The sequence below is a fragment of the Passer domesticus genome, chromosome Z (genome assembly GCF_036417665.1).
Source record: "Passer domesticus isolate bPasDom1 chromosome Z, bPasDom1.hap1, whole genome shotgun sequence".
Taxonomy (NCBI): domain Eukaryota; kingdom Metazoa; phylum Chordata; class Aves; order Passeriformes; family Passeridae; genus Passer; species Passer domesticus.
In genome coordinates this window covers 69,212,903-69,223,621 of record NC_087512.1, presented here as the reverse complement: position 1 = coordinate 69,223,621, position 10,719 = coordinate 69,212,903, and the positions used below count along the sequence as shown (strand labels likewise).

General features: G+C 50.9%; 1 protein-coding gene across 2 annotated transcripts; it reads right to left on the bottom strand.

The window, feature by feature from the left end:
- Positions 1-377: 377 nt before the first annotated feature.
- LOC135290487 (serine/threonine-protein kinase PAK 3-like) lies at positions 378-6,807 on the bottom strand. Of its 2 annotated transcripts, XM_064404417.1 has the most exons (9): positions 5,897-6,801; positions 5,491-5,608; positions 4,558-4,657; positions 3,937-4,133; positions 3,472-3,606; positions 1,800-1,944; positions 1,638-1,686; positions 1,407-1,547; positions 378-554 (listed from the first exon to the last, which is right to left on the bottom strand). In XM_064404417.1, the coding sequence occupies exons 1-6, from the start codon at positions 5,938-5,940 to the stop codon at positions 1,900-1,902; spliced, it is 639 nt and encodes a 212-aa protein (XP_064260487.1). In that variant the 5' UTR covers positions 5,941-6,801; the 3' UTR covers positions 378-554; positions 1,407-1,547; positions 1,638-1,686; positions 1,800-1,899. The 2 variants fall into 2 exon arrangements, with proteins under 2 accessions (XP_064260487.1, XP_064260488.1); XM_064404418.1 differs by lacking the exon at positions 1,638-1,686 and having other exon boundaries at positions 1,869-1,944; positions 5,897-6,807.
- Positions 6,808-10,719: the final 3,912 nt, after the last annotated feature.

The following is a 10,719-nucleotide window of genomic DNA, read 5'->3' as shown; positions in this document are numbered from 1 at the left end:
CAGTCACAGAGGAGACGTGCCGGCTACACCGAGCAGGAAACAAAAGCTTCTATGTGCACAGCTGAAAGCCCGTATCTGCACAGGATGCTTAGGCTGCCCTGCTCTTCACTGGGTTTTGGCTGGAAATGCACTTTTTGGCTGGAATTGCACTTTCTTCCTCATCCACAAGTCCAGGGCTGGGCAAAAACTGGCCAATGGGCAGCATTCCAAAGGCAGTGGAGGTGGGAGCTGATAAAGGAAGGAGAGCGTTCCCAATTCCAAACCACAGCAGAAGGCCCTTAGGAGGGACTTTCCATCTTTAAGAAGGAATGGCCAGCTCAGAAGGGAACGTAGAGCCTTATTCCCTGGCGGACGAGGAAGGGAACCTTCCAGCAGGCTTGAGGGCGTATAGGACTTTTATTGTGAGTGCAGCTCCAAGCTGCCATTGCGGAGTGTAATCCTGAAGTGATCCTTGTCATGTCTTCTGCTTCCTGCATTACTTCACTGCACATTTCCTTTGTTTACGTTTGAAAAGCCCTTCGAGTGGGGATTTAGATGGCGGGGGCCCATGGAATCTGTGGATGGAAGAATAGAAGTACAAAGAGTGAAAGATACAACAGCAGCATTAAACCAGCCGCACAGCCCATCAATTTCTCGGAAGTATTTTGTCTCCAATGACTGGCCACAAGTCTGGAGTCTAAAGGGAATCTAGGAAGCCAAGTGTTCTCATCACTTTGGCCAGACTAGCACACACACCTTCAATGGGGTCACTGGCGGGGTTGCAGCCTTCTGCTGCTGGGGACACAATCCCTGCTCTTGTCTTTACTGCACAGGGAAGCTCAGGCAAAACCCACCCACTCTCAGCTGCCCTCAAAGGCAAAAGGAACTCCCCAAGTGCTCCCTGGCTGCATTCAAGGTCCACAATGGATTCTCTAGGGAATCCAAAATGTCTCTCCCAATACCAAAGGGACGTGGAACATATGCTCCAGCTCATGCTGAGGCACGCCCACCATACACAGCTCGATCACACAAAGAATGCACAGGATGTACTCAGCAGCTTCAGGCACCTCCTCAGCTGCCTGACAGCCAGCCCGCTGCCACAGCTCTAGCCTGGCTCTGCAGGGGGCTTCCTATGGGACCTCCCTCCTTCTGAGACAAAGCTCTGGCTTTCCCATTCTCTTTGCGTCAGCAACGCCATTCCCACCTTCCTCAAACCTGCACTCCGGTAGCCTCACACCTGACCGCTCCTTTCCCTCCTGGCACAAAGCTCTCTCCAGCACTGTTTACCACGGGCCGGCTAAGAGCCAATGCCGCCCAGACAGACAGTGTTCCGAGAAACAGTGCCCATAAGGAGCGCACAGCAGTCCAAAGCAACACAGAAACTCTCTTTTCAAAGCCTTTGCCTTTTGGCTGGCTCTGCTTCATACCTCTTCTCATTCAGCTTGCATGGTGGCAACTTCCTGCTTCATCTCAAGCAGCCTTTCCTCCTGCTTCTTCTCTACCTCATCCAGGAAGTTTGCCCCTTGTGCCAGCAGCTGCTGTGCCTCCAAACGCTGCCCTTCCAGCTCCTGCTGAAGGAAGGAAAACACTTCCAATGAAGTCCCAGCCATGTTCCCCAAATAATCAGTGGAAGCTTCATGCCTCACAGCACCTCCCACCTGAAAAGTGCACATCAGTAGTGACTCTGTGGCCTCCAGCAATGCTGTCCTAAGCAGAAATGCAGAAGGAGGATCAGCAGGTGGGAGAAAAGGGGATGCCACCTTCCTTTCCTGCTCTGATGGCTGCCTGTTGCCTGGCCCCTCTCTCCTCAGGATTTCTACCTGCTCTCAGAGGCTCTGTTCTCCAAGTGCTCAGGTGGTCCTTCTCATCTCTTTTGCTTCCTGCATTACCTGGCTGCAGGGAGGACAGCAATCAAGGCTGTCAGAAGAGGCTTAAGAGAGGCTCCGCTGATTGCAGAAATGGATGCTGCCCAAGGGGAAAAAGAAACAAAACAAATCTAATTAAAAGAGACAAAGGAAAAAGGAAGCGTTATTTTCCAAACTGAGTTCCTAACAGGGTCAAGTTGGATTCCTCTAATGCCCAGAAATAAACAGACATTGGACTGAAGAGCACCAGCAGCACATCTGCCTTCATGTGCAGCATGTTGCCATCACAGGCAAACACAGCCCAGAACTGCACTAGTCCATTCCTCATGGTGCTGTCACTTGCTGGGATTTTTGTCCTGGTACCACTGTGCGATTGCTTCTCGCTGTCCTAAGGATTTGTTCCTTTCAGGAAAGTCAACAGACTTATTCAAGCGCCTCTTTTCTACAGACATGGGCTATGTGAGTGAACAGGAGAGAAGTGGGGCATAAGGCATTCCTCAAGAGACTCCCAAGAGCTCTGAAAAATATTGATCCCAAGTTGTTCTCAGGAGCGCTGGAGATGCAGGTTTTCAGCAGCAAGCCAGGAGCAAGGACACAAGCAGCAGGGTGCAGATGTGCTCAGCTCTGGCTTGCAGGAAGAGCAGTGTCTGCCTCAGCACACCCCACCCCCTCCTGTGCCGGCTGGCATCTTCCTTCACAGCAGGCACAGCCAAGGAAGTGGCGCGGTCAGCAGCTCCTTGCCTGCCACCAAACCTGGCAGCAAAGCCACAGCCATTCTCAGCTACTTGACGGGGCCAGGCAGCACATGGGGCTGGCAAAAATCCTGCACAGCTGTGCCCGTTTGGCTGGCAGAAACCTCTAAGAGTGGGCCAGGAGGGACAAGCCGGTGCCCTCGGATGCTCACACTGAGCTCCTCAACAGCCCCCGTCTTCCCTCAGACCAATCTAAAACCGCTTGGCTGGGACTGCTTTCAATGTGTTCCTCAAGGCCCTGTCCCTGGCATTGCAATATTTCAGTGCCTTTGCTACCAGGAAAACCTGAATACACCACCCAAGAGCAAAAGAGGGCCACAGAAATGAGCAGAAGGTGGGAGCTCTCCTCTGAGGAACGGCTCAGAGAATTGTGCTTGTTTAGCCTGGACAAGAGCAAGCTGCAAGGAGACTTCTCCGTAGTTGTAGGGGCTTCTAAGAAAGATGAGGACATATCCTTTAGCAGGGCTGATTGCAAGAGGACAAGGGGGGAACAGTTTTCAGCTTAAAGACACTCAATTCAGACTGGCTCTAAGGAAGAAACTGTTTACTAGGAGCGTGCTGCAACACTGGCACAGGCTGCCCAGAGAGCTGGCAGGAGCCCCAAGCCCGGCAACATTCAAGGTCCGCTTGCATGGGACGCTGAGCAACCCGATCTACTTGAAGTTGTCTTTGCCGCTGGCCAGGGTTTTGCACTAGGTGACCTTCACTGGGCCCTTCTAACCTCAAGCAGTCTTGGATCCAGGTTGGGTTTCATTAGGAAAGCACCCAGAGCAGAGATTACTCTGTGGGAGGCCCATCTGATTCCCTGGAGTTTGGCCGAGGAGCAAAGCCTGGCAGGGAACAGCTGTTTGGCCCGCAGCCGCTATGCCTTGTACCTGCAGAAGTTCCTTGGCAGAGCCTCGCCTGTCCACATCCATCTGCAGGCAGCAGCCCAGAAATTCACACAAGCCAGGGCGTAGCCTGAGCTTGTGCAGGTCTGGTACCCCTTGCTTGCCTATCAGGAAGTTGGCCTGAAGCAAAAGGAAACATGAGACTCTACGTGATTCTGCCATATCCTTCAGTGCTCACCTAGACCCCATCTTTTAAGCTGCAGTCTGCAGTAGCAATTTCTTGCCTAGCAGATGCTTAGAGAGGAGCCTTCTGTCCCAAAGGAAAAAAGGCCCCAGTGCAGCCCCAGCTATTCCAAGTTGCACCAGGTCTTGCCTTGACAGCTGATGTGAGCCCCAGGGACCTTGCTAGAAGTGGGTCTTGCTGGAAGCACTTCAAGCTCTGGGAATGGCATTTTGTCTGATGGACACGGAGGAGAAGGACACGGCTATCTGAGCGTATTTGCACCTTACCCTGTCACTGGTTTCCCGAACATAAGGAGGCTCTCCTGTGGCCATTTCTATTCCCACGATGCCAAGGGACCAGGTGTCCACTTTGGGGCCGTAAGGCTCTCTTCTCACAACCTCGGGTGCCATCCAGCAAGTGGTCCCGACCATCGACCTCCGTTTCCTCTGCTCAGGGCTGAGCAGAGCACAGAGGCCAAAATCAGCTGAGGAGAGAAACAAACACTGCTTCAAGTAGGAAACCAAGGAAAAGGGTTCCTCACTCTCAGCCCCAGAATGCAGTGCTGAATGGAGCTGGAAAAGCAGCTGGGCTCTCCTTGCTCAGGGCTGCAGCCAAGGACATGGGCAATTGTCCACTTAACAAGCCGCCCAGGATTCCCACCCTGACTTTTCCTCATTCCCCTGAACGTTTACACTGTAACTCACTCCCTTTGCAAGGAACACCCACAAACCAAAGTTACCCTGGATACCTTGTTGCTCTCTACACCACTCAGCACCTTACAGCTGTGCCCTGGGCTGGCAGAGTGCTCCCTGCCCTCTCCCCAGCGCCACTGCTGGGCACCGGGCAGCCTCTCCAAAGCAGCCCCACACCGCCTCCCCGCAGCGCTGCACCTGACCAGGAATACCCACCCAACTTGACGGAGCCATCCCGGCCCAGAAGGATGTTGTCACTTTTGATATCTCTATGGATCACCTGGTTGGCATGAAGGAAAGCCAGGCCTTGCAGGCACTGCCAGGGGAAAAAGAAACAGGAGGCCAAAAGTTAGCCTGATCTGATTTCATCACACGCAAAAGATGGCTGCTGCTGAAGATGCAGAGATCTCCAAGGAGCAGTGAGCGCTGCCCAGAGAAAGAGCTTGCTGCTGCAACACTGGGAGAGCAGGATCTTTCCAAGGGAAGGCACGTTAGCTTTTGAGGGGGAAACGTCAGTCGTTGTTGCTCCACACTGTCCCCTGCAAAGGCAGTCAGAATGAGCGCTGCTGCAGCGGATGCACTCTCCCCGTCCGGACGACAAACAATGGTTTGCCAAAAGAGGAAAACGTCCCTGCCTTGGATACCAAGGGCATCACAGTCGGGCGGGAGAATGGAGGACAAGGCTTATACGGCTGCCTGGACAGCAGACTTGGAAGTAGCTGCTTTGTCACTTTTCAGCAGCAAGCACCATGCTGGGTGCCATGCCATCCTTTGGAGTGGAGACCCATGACACATGAGTCGCTCTTTGGCTTTGCCTCTGGTTGAAAACTGGCACAGCAGCACCTTTGCCCTTACAGGCAAAGAAGGCAATGCAGAAAGGCTCTGGGCTAAGGCTTGGACAAGCAAAGTACAGAAGAGAAAAGAAAAAGTAAACAGGCACAGAGAGTTCAACACCGGTAGATAAGAGTAAAGAACAGACTACAGTAGGGGCAGGGACGCTGGCAGGCAGCTCAGTCCACATGTTCTTTCTTCTCTGAAGCATAAGCGCAACACAGAAAGGAAGCTCTGAACAGGGAATCCCTCGCTTAGCGGCGCTTTCGAAGGATGAGCCTTGTGCAAGCCATCCCTAGCACGAGCAGGACCCCTTACCTCCCGACACACTGTTGCTATGTGTCCTACAGCCATCCTTCTCATGCTGACCACATCACCTAAGGAGCCTCCATCCATATACTCCAAGACCAGCAGGACAGCCTCATTGACAAGGTAGCTGCAAGATGAAAGCCACAGCATGGAGCTGAATGTGCACAGCTAAATTGCTGTACGGAAGAAAAGACTACAGCTGAGTTTTGTTTCCAGGTTTCTGAGATCAGACTTCAAGCTCTTTATGCCAGCAACCCCTCATGGCAACAAAATGCATTCTCCTCCCATGCCTGGTGAAGGGGTGGATTGATGTTCATCGAAAGATCCTTTTTCTGCCAGTGGCTAAAGAGCTTTTAAATCTTGGCCTTGCAAGCATGGAAACAAACATTCCCAGAAAATTACCAGAACTACTTACCTTTCTAGGTAGGTGACAATATTGGCATTCTTATTTTCACTCATGACCAGGATTTCTTTCAGTACGTCCTCGCAGCCCTGATGCTGGAGATTAAGTTGCTTTACAGCCACCTACGATGACATTGAAAACTCTTAGGGACAGAAATGACCAGAGCCTCTTTCTCCATGCACTCACGGGCCTGGATGCCTCGTCACCTTGGTAAAAGGGGACTCTAAACCATCAACCACAAAGCGCTAACAGAACTCTCTGCACCCGCAGACTTCTCAAATAAGCTTTGTTTAGCACTACTACGATCATTTACACATGTTTAACAAGCCAAAAATAATTTTGCTCCTGTGAAGACAAATTGAAACCACTGGAAATATGTTACCATTTCTAGGGCTTTGGCCAGCGTTTCCCAGACGGCTGCCATTTTGATTGTGTGTCCAAGTAAACACACACATACATGACAGGGAAAATGCTGTCCAAAAAAGAACTCCAAAGCGACTCAAAGTAAAGTTACAATCCTAGCACATCCTAACTTCTTCAGTTTGGCTTTTGCAACTCTGAAGAACAATCTTGAACACGCTTTAGACTTGAAATTATTGAATGGGTTTAAAAATGACAAAGCCTTTCTGTGGTACACTACGGATGCGCCCCAGGTTAGAAGCACAGGCCTTAGGGCTTTCGGATGCCTCCTAGACCTCCCTCCAAGTGCACTTCCTGAGCGCAGCACTGCAGGTGGATAAGGAACTACCTTATCTAACTCCTTACTATTTCGGAAGATGGAATGTATTTGCTGAGAGCCACAAAGGAGAATTCAGGACCCTGAACTTTTAGCCCCAAAGAGCAGCAGGACTCCCCAAGACACCACCATGTCTGCTCAGTACAGATAGCATCTCTCTAGTGGAATGTCACCGACATGTGAACTTCTTCTCATTCATCTGTGCGTGTGTGTGTATGTTTTGGGGCTGGGGGGTGGGTGGGTGGGTTGTGTGTGTGTGTGTGTGTGGGTATGTGTGTGTGTGTGTGTGTGTGAGCAAGGTTCCCTAAGGCTGAAAGGCAAAACTGTGCTCCAGACAAGATCTCTCTTTCTTTAGGTCTTGCATTGTATTTTGCATCAGAACCACATGATGGAAAACAAAATATCTGTGTCTGAACCTGAGCTTAAGAGGAACCGGTGTGGAATGATGGCTCTTGCCATCAGCTGCTCTATGCATATTTATCTGGCAAATGGAAGCTAGCATGTCCTTCTCTGAAAGACACCGCTGCCATCGTCGCATTCATTCATTCAGGTAGGAAGGACAAAGTTTGTCCAAAATGCACTTTGCAGCCTGCCTCTAGACAGACGGCTTCTGTGGGACAGCCTTTGCAGCAAAGACAGGCGGCCCAAAGCTCTGGCCCCAGACCACATCACAAGGGAAAGCACTCAAGAGCTGCAAAATCTGCATGGGCACTTACCGCTTGTCCTGTGGCAGCGTTGAAGGCCTTATAAACAATTCCAAAACCCCTAGAATGAGAGCAGTGGCAAGAACAGAGAAGTTGTTCAGTGCTGAGAAGCAAAAAGCAGCGCAGGCAGGAGCTCTCTGCTGCCTGCAGTCTCTCTAAAACACTGGGCTTTGTCTACTCTTCAGCCAATGGCACAACAGCCCAGCAGCCCTCAGCCATGCAGAGTGTCCAAGAGAAAAGCTGGCTCACACAGGAAGAAAAAGGGCTGCTAGAAATCTCCAATGTACACGCTAGATTATGCATGTGGGGGAGTTTGCTTTGCCTTGTCCTTCTTGTGTCTGTGCCTGTGGCGTGCCTTTGCAGGCAATGAAACACACAGTCCTGCTGGGCCTTCTCACCGCTCTCTTTTGATCCTACCTGCCCAACTCAGCCAACGCCACACAGCCTTTCTTATTTTCCTGACCACTGAATACTGTTTCCAGTAAAGTACTACTAAGAAATGCTACTGAGAGCTGTTATCAGGTGATAAGCTGCTCTCTCAGGCTTTCCTTCCTTCAGGAGTGTGGCCATACATTCAAAAGCATGTCTCCTGGGAAAAGAGGCAAACTGGTGCCCCATTTTTGAGGGACAAGAGGACTTCCAGGTCCTGCTCCTTGAGGCAGCCAAGACATTGTCAGCATCCAGTTTTCTTTGATGATGCGTGGTACTGCCTCAGCGCTGAGACAGGGACAATCTGGAGCCAGGCTCTGAAGATGCTTGCAGCTTGCCTGACTTCCCACGTGCTATTGCACCACCAAAATTCCTGGCCCGTGGTTCTGTAGAAGTAAGCGTGGCTGCACTCACCCACTGCCAATACGTTTCCATCCGGTGTACTTCTTTTCAGGATCTCCCACACTCACCACACGCCCTGAAAGAAACAAAATGCAAGAAGCACACTTGAAAACAGAGATGCTGACTTCCAGGAGATCTGAAACCCAGCTCCACTCTCTGCGGCTCTGAGCAATTTATGGTCACTCGCTTAACATCAACAAGAACAACAAGAAGAGCAGCCCCAGCAAGACAGGCAGCTCTGCAGCACAGCTGGCCTGCACAGAGTCTGATTCTCCCACACTGCTTTGAAGGGTTGCCGTGAGGGGAAACTAAGCCCACGGAAAAACCATCCGAGCAGACAGAGAACAGAAGAGAACAGGCACCAAGGCAAGTGGTTGTCACCTAGAAACAGGAAGGAGGGCTGAAGAATTGGGAGCCTTCACTTTCTTGGCAAGAAAGACTCTCTTGTGAGATTGAACCAAAGGTTTCATACTTCCAAAGATTCCATGCACTCTGGAATCTGGGATGAATTCTTATCAACATCTGCTTTTTTGCAGAGCAGAAAGGATATTGCAAAGTGAATTCCAGGAGAGGAGGGGATTTTATCTTCCTCTCAACAGCTTGCCTAAAGAATGCCTTGACATTTTTAGAGAACAGCAGCTCATGCTACATCCAAGAACAATGGCTGTAAGAATTAGAACCCTTTTCATTTAGGAGCAGGCTCAGTTCTGAAGACCACTTTGCCTGTCCCACATTTAGTGAAGAACTACAAGTGCTGGTCTTCAGTGTGGGCTGCAGCAGTCACTGGCACTGGACTTGGCCCCTTGAACAGCACCCACGTGCCCCATCTTCCCAAAGGGCACAGCCCAGACGGGTAACAAGGACAGTGCCGCTGCTCAGGCGCTGCTGTGACACATACACGTGCACAAATGAGATGCCAATCCTCTCACCAGTCCAGGTGGCAGCTGCAACCTCACAGCTGAGGAAGGCTCCAGCCCCTGCAGTCACAGCAGCCATCAGTGGCAGGGCAGCTATGACAAAAAGCTTGGCAAAGCCCATCAATGGCCACTGACAAGCACTATGGGGGAGCCAGAGACACACCCAGCTCCGTTCTGAGTTGACCCTACTCAAGACAGAACATGATTGTTTTTGTGCTCAGACCCACGGAGGAGTCGATCAATCCACCTTTTGTCCCAGCAGCTGATGGCAGACACTGAGTAAACTGGGCTCGGTTCTCTACCTGACGGGTATTCTCTGACAGCACTGCACTGGCAGCTATTACTAGCTGTAAGAAGCAACTCAGTTGTTCTGCAGAGTCACTAAGGCCTTGGTGTGCTTTCCTGGAGTGCAGGAATTTGTGCAGAAATGGAGGCCAATGCTCTGTATTCCAAGAATATTTACCAGCTGAGCATTAGCAGTGACAAAGTGCCTGGCAGCGGAGGAACATGCAGCAGAGGGGCTGCAGGCTTCCTCCTGAGAATTGCCAGCAGGGCACTTTTATCTGACTATGCCACATAGATGTGTCTTTTTGATGCATCTTACTAAGCATACCACTAAAATTCCCAACAGGGATTGTAAAAATCTTGTGCTGGATTTCTTCTTGTGGGGACATCGAAAGCAATTCTTCATCTCTGATAGCTTGGGATAGTTCTAAGAATGTAACTTTTTAATTTGTAGGGCAAACTGAAGAGACCTCTTCCAATCTCCTTTGTGCTGTCACCTGATGTTCTCTTCAAGGAGGTCAGGCTAATGTAGAAATCTTATCAAACCCAAACTGTGGAAGGAATAGTAGAAGTACTAACACTCATAAAAAAGCCCACTAGCATTCAACTAGCCCCACAGCCCATCAATTTCTCGGAAGTATTTTGTCTCCAATGACTGGTGACAAGTCTGGAGTCTAAAGGGAATCTAGGAAGCCAAGTGTTCTCATCACTTTGGCCAGACTAGCACACACACCTTCAACGGGGTCACTGGCTAGGTGGCAGCCTTCTGCTGCTGGGGACACAATCCCTGCTCTTGTCTTTACTGCACAGGGAAGCTCAGGCAAAACCCACCCATTCCCAGCTGCCCTCAAAGGCAAAAGGAACTCCCCAAGTGCTCCCCGGCTGATCCCAAGCACAACACTGGCTTCTCTAGGGAATCCAAAATGTCTGTCCAAACACCAAAGGGAGGAGGAACATGCGCTCCAGCTCATGCTGAGGCACACACACAGTAACACACTGCTCGATTGCCCAAGAAATCCACGGGACGTACTCAGCAGCTTCAGGAGCTGCTTCTCTCTCTCCTGGCTTGAGCCGCGTGAACTGCTCATGCTCCGGTTTCCAGGCTGCAGACAGGAGGCCTCTTGGCAGGATGCTGCTGCTGCGGCACCTTTGATGGGGGATCCTGCGTCCATCTGGGACAAGAAATTTGTTTGTGTCAGAAAGGTGCCTGGCAGGGATGCCCCAGATACAGCATTTCAAAGGCAAGCCCATAGCAACAACACTGGTGTTAGGCTGCAAGCTGAGCTGTCAACTCTTCCTCCTTCAATCAAACCCAAACAAGCAGTCAGAGACTACAGCTTGTCACAGGCAGCCGTAGTAGAG

Bases quoted from the DNA above. Each gene is read 5' to 3' on its own strand.
- LOC135290487 (XM_064404418.1), bottom strand. From the start codon at position 5,940: ATGAGTGAAAATAAGAATGCCAATATTGTCACCTACCTAGAAAG. The intron at 4,658-5,490 runs GTAAGGGGTCCT...TTCCCCTGGCAG, and splicing joins TAGCAACAGTGTGTCGGGAG to TGCCTGCAAGGCCTGGCTTT. The intron at 1,945-3,471 runs GTACAAGGCATA...CCCCTTGGGCAG, and splicing joins CTGCCAAGGAACTTCTGCAG to CATCCATTTCTGCAATCAGC.